Source organism: Malaclemys terrapin, chromosome 18 (genome assembly GCF_027887155.1).
Source record: "Malaclemys terrapin pileata isolate rMalTer1 chromosome 18, rMalTer1.hap1, whole genome shotgun sequence".
Taxonomy (NCBI): Eukaryota; Metazoa; Chordata; order Testudines; family Emydidae; genus Malaclemys; species Malaclemys terrapin.
Window position 1 is genome coordinate 21,063,164 of NC_071522.1, and position 13,221 is coordinate 21,076,384.

General features: G+C 58.7%; 1 protein-coding gene across 1 annotated transcript in view; it reads right to left on the reverse strand.

Moving 5' to 3' along the window:
• Positions 1–220: 220 nt before the first annotated feature.
• TMEM132E (transmembrane protein 132E) overlaps positions 221–13,221 on the reverse strand; it is a 228,321-nt gene continuing 215,320 nt past the window's right edge. Inside the window, exons 6-9 of the mRNA XM_054008790.1 lie at positions 7,705–7,910; positions 5,742–6,021; positions 3,811–4,002; positions 221–1,911 (exon numbers count right to left, since the gene is read on the reverse strand). Of these exons, the coding sequence (XP_053864765.1) occupies positions 865–1,911; positions 3,811–4,002; positions 5,742–6,021; positions 7,705–7,910 (1,725 nt within the window). The 3' untranslated portion in view covers positions 221–864. The remainder of the gene's footprint in view (positions 1,912–3,810; positions 4,003–5,741; positions 6,022–7,704; positions 7,911–13,221) is intronic.

The window sequence follows — 13,221 nt, forward strand, 5'->3', positions numbered from 1 at the left end:
GAATAGCAAAGGGAGTGGCCATGTATTCCCCGGGGGTGGTGACAGCGGGGTTGGCTGGGCCAAAGCCAGACGACTTCGCTCTAGGTTTCCGGTGCACACCCGAGGCACCATTGGTCCTTAGCTCAGGGCCATGCCCCCTGCCCGCTCCTCCCCTCCCTTCCCCCGGCGTTCGGAGCAGCGCGTCCCACGGCAGGACCGGGCCCGGCGGGGGGGATCCCTGAATGTATATTTATTCAACATTATTGTGCAACAAAGTAAAGCAGAGAAATCCTGTTCGTCTTTCGTGGCCGACGCTCGCTCGGAGGCCGCGGGGCAGGAGGCCGCGCCGCTCGGTCAGTGGTTCGCAGGGTGGGCCAAGGCAGCGTCAGGGCACGTGGAGAGCGGGCACATCCAAGCTGAGCCCTCCACGCTGACCGTTATCGCTCCAGGTCTGAACCTGCCCCCCCCCCCCACTTCTTGCTCTATCTCTGGCTCCTCCACCCCCACCAGTGTCTTCCCCGTAACGCGGGGCTCCGCGCCCCTCGCTGCACCGGCTCCCCTCTACGGTGCCACCTAGCGCCTGGCAGGAGGGGGGGCGTTTGTGCAAGCAGCGTGCAGGCACCTCGGCACTTTGGCGGTGAGTGGGCGGAAGGCAGAGGTGGCCCCTTGCTCCCTTGGGACGCCGGGGTTCACCCCACTCCGTTTGGCTCGCTCGACACTCGTTCCCTTTCAAAGAAAAAAAAAAGTGGCGGAAGGGGGAGCCCCGTGCGCGGAAGAGAGAGAGCGAAAGGGAAAGGGGGGGAGTATCGAAAATCGGCTCCCGCGGTCAGGATCTGGGGTATCCGCTCAAGCCCCGGCCGGTGGGCAGCGGCTGGCGTGGCGTGGCTAAGCGATCTCCTTGATCCTGCAGATGTAGTCGTGGAGCGCCTCGGGATCCTGTAGCCCCATGTCCTGGCACACCCACTCCAGGTCCTCCTCGTCAGCAATGGGGATGGAGTTGTAGGCCAGCTCCTCGGAGGGCAGCGTGGCGAAGGTGGTGAACTTCACCCGTTTCCTCTTGGAGGTGGGCGAGTTGAGCGGGTCCTCGCTCTGGTCCCTGGTGGAGCCCCCCGAGGAGCCATCTCCCCGCCCGTGCACCTGGCTCTGCACGCTGGTCTGCGAGCTGCCGCTGCTGTGGTGGTCCCCATGGCAGCAGGTCTGGACGCTCTCCAGCGGGTTGCCAGGGCTCTCGGGAGGAGGGGAGAGGTCATTCTGGACCCTCAGGGGCTGCCCGTTGCCCAAGAAGACCCAGTGGTGAGAGTGGTCCATGTTGGTCTGGCCCTCGGGCGGGATGCGCTTGTGCCTATACTTCAGCACGAAGACGATGCAGTTGATGAGGAAGACCAGGATGGCCAAGCAGAAGACGCCCAGCAGGGCGTACATGCCGATCTCCAGGTCCGTCAGCCCCCGCGGCACCTGCACGAAGCCCGTGGGGATGGTGGGGAAGTCCTCAGTGGTATGGGGGATGCTGGGAGCTCTGCTGTCCTGGCTGGGCTCCGGCTTCCTCTCCACATCTGCCCGCAGGGTGGTGCTGGCCGCGCTCTCCTCCCTCCCTGAGGTCCCCGGCTTGCTCGGCACGTGGCCAGCGTCCCCATAGTCATAGGTGGGGTCCTCCTCGGAGCCGAAGCGCACCCGCACGCTGGCCAGCGCCGTGAAGAGCACGCTCTTCCGCTTGGTCTTCTGGCAGCTCTCGCAGATGACCAGCTCGGCACGCAGCAGGTCGCCAGCCCCCTCGCCTTCCGCCACCACCAACGGGAAGGCCCGGTCCTGGGTCACCGACACCACTTTCTCGTCCAGGCTGCTCACCACCAGGTTATAGTCTTTGGGGTCGTAGAGGGAGAGGGGGACCGTGGTGCCATCACTGTACGAGACCCACATGCTCAGGAGGGCTTCCTGCAAAACAAACACGGGGAATGGGCATCTACCTATCTATCCATCCATCTGTTCCTCCATCCGTCCATCCCCCATGCTCTGCAAGCATCCATCCGTCCCTCCATCCCCCATGCTCCCCAACCATCCATCCATCCATCTGTCTATCCCCCATGCTCCCCAACCATCCATCCGTCCCTCCATCCCCCATGCTCCCCAACCATCCATCCATCCGTCTATCCCCCATGCTCCCCAACCATCCATCCATCCCTCCATCCCCAACGCTCCCCATCCATCCATCCATCCATCCGCCCATCCCCCATGCTCTCCAACCATCCATCCATCCGTCTATCCCCCATGCTCTCCAACCATCCATCTGTCCCTCCATCCCCCATGCTCCCCAACCATCGAACCATCCATCCATCCCCCATTCTGTCCATCCATTCATCCCCCATGCTTTCCAACCCTCCATCCATTCCACATCCATTCATCCATCCCCCATACTCTCTATCCATTCTCTCCCTCCCTCCCCCACGCACTCCATCCCCCATGCTGATCATCCATCCCTGCATCCATCCATCCATGCATCCATCCACCATGCTCTCCATCCATCCATCTGACAATCTTTCCAACCATCTGTCCGTCCATTCCCCATTCTCTGTCTCTCTCCCCAGGGCTGAGCTGTTCAGCAGACTTATAAAAAGCCCCCACAGAGAGGAAGCATTTATGACCTCCCCCCTGCCCCCGGTGCCAACGGGCTCCATTGCTTGGGCCCATTTCACCCCTAGCAAAACTCTTATTTCAGCGGAAGTCCCATGATACCCGCCCGTCACCATCCCTGGCACTGACTTCACTGTAAAGAGCGAGAGCTCAGTCGGTCTCTCTTGTACCGCACAGAGCCCCCGGAGATCCCCGAGGGGCGCTGCTCCGGGCAATACGGCCAGCGAAGATCCCCGGGATAGTGTGCCCATGCCAAGGCACTGCTGCAAACGATTCCCAGGGCCAGGCCTCACCTGGCGGCTCCTAGGCATAGCTGGCAAGTTTGGCACAGATGCAAAGTCAAGTATGCAAATTAGTTAATGCGCTAATGTGCGTGTTTGCAATTAATGTGCATCTAATCAACACACCCTTGGCAGCGGTGGGTGGGGCAGGTGGCTCCTGGGGTCAGGGGGTCGGTTTCTGGTGGAGCTGGGGTCGGTCAGTGGATGGGAACTGGGGGTATCTGGGTAGGCAGGTGAGGGGTGCTGAGGGTATCTAGGGTGGGGGGTTTTGGGGGCCAGTACTGAAGCCCCTCACCTTCTGCTCCCACCATTGGCTGCCCTGGCCCCGCTTGGATCCAGCCAGGGATGAGTGAGAGAGGAGCCAGAGAGGCCCCTGGCTTCCGCCAGCAGAGCAGGTGCCAGTGCCCCTGGCAGCCAGGTCATCCCTGCAGGCCAGCTGGACGCGTAAGCTCTCCAGGAGGGGCTGGGCGCCAGGGGTTACACGGAATGAGAGCAATGGGAACTCCCGCCGTTCTACGGGCTCCTACAGGAGTGAGCCTCTCTCGAGGCCAGCAGATCGGGGATCCCGCCCCCAGATGGAGCCAGGGCCTCTCCCAGACAGAAGTGAGTGGTCCTGCCACATCACGTGAATTTCCGCTGGGCTGACGAGATGAGCCCCAGCGAAATCACTGCACCCAAAAGCCTGACCCTGAGCACTGCATGCCCCGTCCCTCCTCTGAGCGTGTTATTTGAAGAGTGCCTCAGCCAGAGGCCCTCGCAGGGGCAGGACCGCATCCCAATGGCAGAGCGGTGAGTACAGGTGCCCACGTGCGGTTGTGGCACTGGGAGACTACAGGCCCCAGCATGCAATGCTCCATGGAGAGCCAAAGTGCATGCTGGGAGGCGTGGTCATGTGAGCCATGCGGCGTGAGCCCTGTGTTACCTGCTTGGAGAAGTTCAGGGTCTGCTGGGCGGCCGTCTTAGCCACGATGGTGTGACTGTTGCCGGGGCTGGGATGGAGGGAGAGCGACAGGCTGGACACCACCTGGGCCTTCAGATCGGTGATGCTGACCTTCTCGTCCGCCACCGTCACCACCGTCTCCCCCAGCACTGCCTCCATGAGCGGGGACACCACCTGCAAGAGAGAGTGGTCGGGGAGCGGCCGTGATGGCCCAGCCAGTGACCCACCGCCTCTTGACACTGCCCTGCCAATGTCGAGGGACCACCGCCAGTGCTGCGAGCTCCCTCACAGCAGTGCCCTGCCAACACCAATGAGGGACCACCCCCAGTGCTGCGAGCTCCCTCTTAGCAGTGCCCTGCCAACGCCAATGAGGGACCACCCCCAGTGCTGTGGGCTCCCTCCCTTCTCCCAAGGAATATCGCTGGCCCCCAGAGAGCCGGGGAGCTGACAAAGCATCCGGCAGAGCCTCAGAGATGACCCCACGGGCACGACCTTTGCCTGCACCGCGCCCGAGCTACTGCTGCACCCCAAGCGGGGTTTCTTGGAGAGCTCTGATCCGCCGGCAGCCGCCGCGCTGACCTTGAGACGCTCGGCCCTTTGAAGCCGGTATCGAAGAAACCAGGAATTTCGCTTAGAAAAGCGTAACCGGGCCCAGGCCTAGAAATAATTACAACCTGAGCCGCCTGGCGTTGCAGTTAATGGCTGGAGCCAGCCCGCAGGGGAAGCATGTGCTCGGGAGATAACTTTAAACTGTGCCCACCCCGTCACCCCTCCCCTTCCCCCAGCCCCGGAGGGAGGAAGGAGAGAGGCGGCTGGTGAAGTCAAAGCCAGGATGACATTCACAGCCAGAGCGAGGATCAGAGGCAGACGATGCTTCTGGGGCGCGGGGACCTCAGCGGGACGGGCGCCCATGGCGGGGAGGACGCCCGCTTCAGCATGGCAGAGAATTTGCACATTTACTGCCTCTTTGCACGACTCCGAGCCCAGGGTGCCAACACCCTGCACACGCCCTCCGTGCATCGGACACACCCAGGCCGGCCTCTGGACCGGAAAGCTACCAAGGACCCCAGATCCAGACTACCCCAGCCTGAGGCCTGTCCCTTCTGCATACAGCCCCTCAGATGCCTGGTACCGGGCTCACCTCTCCTCTGGCCAAGGAGGGGAGGGGGCAGCGCCGGCAGCACCCTCCCCACCCCTGGGGGGCGGCTGCAGGAGGGAGATGCACTCCAGGGCAAGGAGCTTTGGAGCGTTTCCCCGCTGACAGCGGCTGGCATCAATCGGCCCCATGCCCGTGGGGTGAAAGGTGCCCCCCCCCCCCTTATCTCTAGGGTGACGGAGTGGAACTGACCCTGATCAGGGATCTCCAGCGGGGTCCACATACAGAGCCGGGCTGCAGCCCTGAGCCGACCTGCAATCAGGTACAGCCACAGTCCTACTTGCAACTAGCCCCAGCTCGGGTAGCCCGTGGGGCCGGCTGGGCCACTCTGGGGCTTCCCCAGACATTGCCACTGGGCGGGCGCCTGTCCCTCCCCACGTGACTTGCTCCATCATGCTGCCGGGGGTTGGCCCAGCCTTCAGCTGGTGGAGCCTGGTACGGGCCACTCCCCCCCCCCCCATTATATAATGGCTGGAGGGAGGAGGGGCAGGAAACAGCCTGACCCCCACTGAGGGGAAGGGAAGGATTTCCTCCCCTGCTTCATCAGCTGTTAGCTCAACCCCGTGGGACAGAGGCCCCCAGGGAATCCCTGATCACCTCTAGCAAGTACCTGCCAGCTGGGCTGCCCCATGAGCCCAGGCACGGCCCCCGGCTTACTCACTCACCCCTCTGCACGCAGGGCTCGTTCCATCGCCGCCTTCCAGCTCCAGCCCCGTGATTCCCCCTGCCCCGAGGAAAGGGGGCGAGGGGCCCGTACCTTGAAGAGCGTGGTGCCCGGCTCCCGCCCGGCCAGGGTGCTGCTGTCCACCAGCTGGGCCACCCGGGGGTCATCCACCTTCATGAAGTCGCTGACCAGGTCGGTGACCTCCACCAGCCAGTCGGGGCCCAGCATGGTGATGACCTGGTCGGTGCCCTCCGAGGAGGTGGTGTGGAACTGGGTGAAGACCTGCAGGGTGGAGTGCTGGTACTGCAGGGTGCAGCCCCGGCTCTGCTTCCGCTCATCCTCATCCTCGTCATCCTCGCTCTCCCGCACTGACCTGGGGGCACACGACAGATCAGCCGCCCTGCCCTGGCTGGGGCTGTCCCCTGCTCTGCAGCGAGCGGGTGCCAAGGTCACAGAGGCCAGTGACTCGTCGCAGGGATGGGCTACTGGCTAGATGGCAATGCTGCTGGAAAGGAGCTGGGGGCTACCGGGGATCACAAACTGAGCAGGAGCCAACAGTGGGAGGCAGGTGCGAAAAGGGCTGTATTAACAGGACCCGGGAGGTAATTGTCAGCACTGGGGGGGGGGCCTCGGCTGGAGCACTGCATCCAATTCCGGGCGCGGCACGGCCAGAAAGACGTGATCCAACTGGAGAAGTTCGGGAGGAGAGCCACACAAAAGATCAAAGGCGTAGAAAACCTGACCTGTGTTCAGATTCTCGAGAAGAGAATAATAGCCATGAGATACGTAAAGAGCGGCTGAAAAGAGCGTGGGGCTCAACTGGTCTCCATGCTCACTGAGGTCAGGACAAGCAAGCAGCTTAGTTTGCAGCAAGGGAAATTCAGGTTTCCCCGCCTGCCCTACAGATCTACGATTCTCTCGCAGGTGGCGCAATATATACGCCAGGCTCCTTCGTTTCCAGCCCTGTTACCATGCAGTTCAGCAGCCTCCATGCTCCACCCCAGAAGTGGCTGCAATTCAGCAGTGAGGCCTGTATCTAAATCAAGATGTGCAATAGCATCACTACAGGTAGCAAAGCACCCCCGGGCGGCAGAAGACCTCATGGGCAGCTGGCTGACCAAAGGGTTCTGGATGCAGGTGGCACAGGCCGGCAGATCCCACGGCACCTGGCATTTGGTGTTGGAGGGGATGGGGTTAATGTAAAGGGCCGGGGCCAGCACTATTGGTGCATCCTGAACAAAAGGCCTCAGCCAGCTGCAGGAATAGGAGCCGAAAGGGTGTCTAGGGTATGTGCTCTGTATATTAGGTGAATTACGGTAGTTCCAAGGCACCTGAGTTCTGAACCAGGACCCCGGTGTGCTGGGCGCTGTATATTCTTTATTGGGGGAATTACGGTAGTGTCCAGGAACCCATCCTGGAGCATGGGCAAAGGACCCCTCCCTGGATCTCCCCCCTCCTTCCATCCCTGTCCCCCTCCGGCTCTGTCCCTCTCCACAGCAAAGGCGTTGGGCATGCATGTATGTGTATTGCACGGCCTCCGCCCCAGGCCCTCTCTCCCCTCGGAGCCTGGCAGAGTTGTGAGCTGTCTCCACAGAGTCGTTGTGCCCTAGAAACACCCAGCAAAGGCAGCTCTTCCAGCCCCTCGGAGCTGGGGGGGCAGCATGAGGGTCCCTGGTGATTCAGGCCGCGGGTGGTGGGGTGCCATGCGGGCTTCATGCTGCCCCCTTCGGAAGAGGGGGGCTTTGTCTCGCTCGGCGGCGCCCTCCAGTGGCCGAGCAGGGAGTCGCCATTGGCCTTTCAAAGCACAGGGACTAAGCCTGCTTCATTACTGCCGGGAGGAGGCCGTCAAGGGGAGCTGGGCCGGGTCCCTGCCCGGAGGAGCCTCCAGCTGCAGTCAGCGCAGAGCAGCAGGGCCTGATTTCCAGACGGGCGGAGCACCAAGCCAACGGGACCTGCATTTGTGACTGGCACAGCTGGGCAAGGGCAGAGTCCCGTGCCCCCCACTCCCCGGCCCGCGGGGCGTGAGCTCCCCTCCGCCCCCCATGCCGGGGCGCACCTCCTGTCCGGCAGGATGGGCACCCTCCAGCCCTTCACTTGGCTCAGCCTGGGGTCCAACAGCTCGATGTGCAGCGGCAGCTTGGGCACCCACACCGTCATCTCCAGCAGGGCGCTCAGGTGCTCGTAGCTGAAGGTCACCCGGGCGTTCATGGAGCCGCGCGTCTCCTTCCCGCTCACAAACACGTAGTCGCAGCTGCTGGACACCTGGGGAGGACAGGGAGGGAAGCACCGGCACTGAGCAGTGCTGCTGGTTGGATTGAGCCTTGCAGCAGGGGGCACCATAACGCCTCCCTGTTCCTGCCGCAGCTTGGAGGGAGCCGGGGGGGCAGACCCCAACGGCGTGTGGCCTGGGGAGACTACAGCTCCCAGCATGCACTGCAGCGGGGCGCTTAGCTCCTGCTGGAGCGCTGACTGCTGGGAGCTGTGGTTCCCGGGGGACGTGGCTCTGCAGGGCGAGTGCCCTGCTCTCCCCGCCCCCGACACGTTCACCCCCATATGCTAACTGGAGGAAAAACAAGGGGCGGTACAGGGATGTTAAATGGCAGGAGTTGTCCTTGTCTCGCCAAGGCCAGGAGGTGGGAAGGACACATCGGCCGTATGGCAAAGGCAAACCGCTCTCGTTATGGGCCATCAGAGAAAGAACCGATCACTGCCGGAGCCACACATTATCCGGTGCCGCACCCCGGCCTGCCAGGGACTGAGCGGCAGCTGGGTTAAGCGAGGGGATGGCATCCAGAGTGGCACGAGGGCAGCGGCTCTCAACCGTTTGTACTGGTGACCCCTTTCACACAGCAAGCCCCTGAGTGGGACCCTCCTTATCAATTAAAAACACTTGTTTATATTTAACACTATTATAAATGCTGGAAGCGAAGCAGGGTTTGGGGTGGAGGTTGACAGTTCACGACCCCCCATGTAATAACCTCGTGACCCCCTGAGCAGTCCTGACCCCCAGCTTGAGAACCCCTGCACGAGGGTGACCAGACAGCAAATGTGAGAAATCGGGATGGGGGTAATAGGAGCCTATATAAGACAAAGCCCCAAAAATCAGGACTGTCCCTATAAAATCAGGACATCTGGTCACCGGAACTGGTACCCAGGTAGCAGCCTCCGTGCAAGGCTGGAACTGGCCACGTGCGGGCAGGCACATTTGCAGGAACAAAAAGCCGCTGTGCACTGCAACAGCGCCCCCAGTTGTCAGCAAGGGTATTGTACTAAAGCGGAAGGCGTCCGGAAAGGGGACGGAGTCCTGCATGGCTTTCGACCCTCCGGAGGATTGGGAATCAGGGGTGTGATCCTGCTAGGTAGTGAGCGGCCTCTGGAGGTGCCGACCGCCCCCTCCCGCCATTGAAGGCCTTTGCACCAGCTGATACCCGATGGGCGTGTGCGATGGTAACAAACGTGCACACCGCAAGCAAGCAGTTGGAGCCCCAGGCTCTGTCACTGACCTGCTGTGAGACCGCAGGCAAATGCCTGCACTTCGCCGTGCCTCAGTTTACCCACCAGTAAAATAAAGATAATGCTACTGACTTTCCTTTGTAAGGTGCTTTGAGATCGATGGCTCTAGACAATCAGGCTCTGTGATACCTCCCACCAGACTCCCCCTGTAGAGGCTGGATAGCACCCAAACCTGGTCAAAACAACCCCCCTCTTCAATCAAAGATTTTCATTCAAAAATGTCTGTTTAAAGTGTTTCCGTTTGCAACAAAACATTTATTTCATTTGGCCTTGACTCAAAACGGTCGTTTTCTTTTGGCTCTGTCAAAACCCGAAACTGGCCTGAAATTCCCAATGTTCCTCCTTCCCCTTTTCTGACACCGGATGCGACAGGACGAGCTGTGTCTAGAGTCAGTTTTGCCTTGTGCCGTTCTGCATCTTTTCGAAACTTCTCCAACGGTGTCAAAGCGATGGAGAGTTTACACGACGTGTCCCGGGTCATACGGGGAGAGCTAAGAATTGACCCATCAGCTCCTAAATCCATAAACACAACCCCACCCTTGCTCTGTACCCAGCCCTGAAAGAAATCTTAGAACCAGCTCGATAAACCCAGCTAGCCCTCCACACCTCTGCTATGCAGCGCCGAGTGGATAAGTAAATTGCATTAGACATGCCTCTTCCATGTGCCAGCGGCGCGTCCTGGAACAATTCATTTAACGGAAGCAATCCCTATTAGCCGTGCATTGTTGCTAATGTATTTACATGGGATCTGCCTTTAAGGTGCTATTCACTGGCACCCCCGTGACCGTCATTAACGTTAATACCTTGAGATGTTTCTCCACCGAATCAATTTGAATCCCATTGTTGTGTCTCCCCCATTCTTTAATTTCCATTTATGCAAATAACATTAGTTAAATGTGCTATAAAACAAATATATCCTGAGGGGGCCGCTTATTACAGACCAATCCAAGCCAATTAAGGAGCTAAGGGAGGAAATTGCTAATGGATTGCTCGTGTTTCTTCTTAGGGCTGTAAGTCCAGAATGCAACATTGCCTGCCCGTAAGGTGGAAGGAGGATTTCTCACCAGCAACTCTGATACTGTTCCAGGTCTCCAGGCAGCCTGTGTCTCTGTGAGTGTAATTCCACACCTGCAAACCATCCAGCCTGCCTTTCTGCACCCGAGAGATTGGCCGCTGACCCATCTGCCTCTGCAGATCAGCTCAGGCGGATGCACCGAGTTTGGTTTGCGGTTTCAGAAAAACATGTGAGCTCGATGACTGACAGGTGCAAAACGCTCTCCACTGAAACAGCGCAAATCAGGTCTGCTTGGGGAGGTTTGCAGAAGGGCTCGGCACCCAGGATGGGGCCTGGTTTTTTCAAGGACTTGGTGTGCTGAATGCTTGTCACAATGGGATGTTTGTGCAAATTTGGCCCTTGTTTAGGTGTCTAAATGGGATCTGAATTCTTGGAATCTGGCCTGGATCGCGGGCGCTGAACCCTGGGGAATCCGGCCCCGATCGTGGGCGCTGGACCCTGGGGAATCCGGCCCCGATCGTGGGCGCTGAGCCCTGGGGAATCCAGCCCCGATCGTGGGCACTGAGCCTTGGGGTATCTGGCCCCGATTGCGGGCGCCGAGCCCCGGGGAATCCGGCCCCGATCACGGGTGCTGAGCCCCGGGGAATCCGGCCCCGATCGCGGGCGCTGAGCCCTGGGGAACCCGGCCCCGATCGCGGGCGCTGAGCCCTGGGGGATCTGGTTCCGATCACGGGCGCTGAGCCCTGGGGAACCCGGCCCTGATCGCAGGCGCTGAGCCCCGGGGGATCCAGCCATGAGCTCTTTGAACGATCAGACCCAATACCCTGAGCAGGCAGCTGTACTGTGGGCAGTGGGGGAGGGCATGAGAAGGGGTATTTAATTTCTCGAGCTCTCCTTGGCCCGGTGTTGACATCAGATAGACACAAGCTCAGCATGTCTGGAAAGACAATCTCAGCTGTGCCGGGCTGCGTCTGAATAAAGATGAGCTCGGAAATGAATCCCCCGGTGAATGCTCACTCTGGATATTGGGCCGTTGATCACAATAATATGATGGTCTGCTGCTCGCAGTACCTTAGGTAATAAATCCACCCGCTCGGCTGGTCTGGGGCCACCAGCGTTTCGATTCACTGAAAGCCACCCGCCCTGTCCCGATGATGGAGCAGCTCTGTTATAAAGCTACTGTATATTAGCTCTTAAATGTACTGCACTCTATTACGGCCATGCTTGGAGTAACCTGAGCTGAAGGATTCACGTCTAAGCGTTGAGTGAGGAGAGCAGGGCCTGTCTGGGCAAGGAGCCGATAGCTCCAGCCCCGCATGGGATGCCAGCTTCACGCTCACCATCTGGAACCCTTTGCAGCTCTGTCCCTGCTTTGTCCTCCAAGAGCAGCTACCGAGGCACCGGTATTGACGCTACAAATTGATCCTCTGCGTGTATGCGGCTCCCAGGTGGCTGAGGGAACCCAGAATCACAGAATCTCAGGGTTGGAAGGGACCTCAGGAGGTCATCTAGTCCAACCCCGTGCTCAAAGCAGGACCAATTCCCAGACAGATTTTTACCCCAGTTCCCTAAATGGCCCCCTCAAGGAGGGGGCTCACAACCCTGGGTTTAGCAGGCCAATGCTCAAACCACTGAGCTATCCCTCAGAGCAATAGGCCCTTCTCCACCGAGCATTGTACCCTGTACCTGCACACCCCTGGGGCCTCCATCAGCTTCAGAACTCCTCTGCTCTCAGCAAACAGCTGTGAAACCCTCCGGCAAAGTGTGAGTCTCCAACCACCCTCCAGCGGCAGGTCCACATAGAAGATAGCCTACTACTGCTACCAGTTCTCCATTAGCTGAGCTGGTACAGGGCTGTGCCGAGGATCTAAAGAGCCCAGCCGTTGTTGTTTTCATTTTTAAGCGTTAAAAAACACTGGCTATTAGTGTGACTTACACCCCATATTCTTCATAGAAATATTGTGATATGAATATGGCATAACTAAGGTATGTTTTATGCAAGATGGGTCATGTGAGGTATCATTGGAAAGGTTCTGATCTACTGAATGTGATTATCCAATTTGTAGACATGTATCGTTTCTGTGTCTGAAGTTAGGAATATTGACTATGTAACAATTACAACTGTGTGTGTGTTTGGGGGAATGCCCACCAGACAAGAGGCATTCAGCCTCAATGGGCCATTAGGAAGAACAATAAGATTTGGAAGATACTAATCTCCCGCCTTCCTGAGAAGCTCCCCCTATTGCTGCTTTGACACTACAGGGTCAGGTAATCGTGTCACCTGGTACTAGACCCCCATCTTGGGCTTTCAGTGTTTCTTCGTTAAGAGGGGGCGGGGGTCAAACTGGGAAACAAAAGATTCCCGCCTTATGTACATTCTATTTAAGGCTGGGAAGTGAGGCAATCAGGACTTTTCTCCATTGCCTCCCCATCCAAGAAGGAAGATTGCTAAAACCCCCTGAAGGGAAAAGCAGGGGCTGAGTCCAGGCAGAGACAGGGGTCCAGTCTGCAAAGAGAAATAACTGGAACTCTACAGAAACTCTGCCTACAACAATGTTTAAGGTGAGAAATTACATTATGTAACCTGCTTCTTGAGTGTATTAAGCTTCGTTGGCGGGTTTTGTTTTATTTGCTCAGTTCTGTTTGCTATCCCTTATAATCACGTACAATTCACCTTTTGTAGTTAATAAACGTATTTCTTGCTTATTTCAAAACCCAGTTTGTGCAACTCGTATCTGCGGGCGGGGGCAAAAAGCTGTGCATCTCTCTCTCCACATTGAGGGAGAGGGTGATTTTTATGAGCTCGCGCTCTGTGGATCTCTCTATCCAGCGCAAGACAGTATTATTTTGGGTTCATGCCCCAAAGGAGGTGTGCACGTGAGTGCTGGCCATGCCTCTCGCTAAGTCCTCCCACACGGAGCTGATTTCAGTCTGTGTCTGCAGGTGGACGTGGACGTACTTGTGTGTGTGCCGGAGAAGGTTTGAGAGCCTAGCACGGCATGAACGGGGTGGGGAACCCAGGCTGGTGGAAAAGGCGGGCTCAGT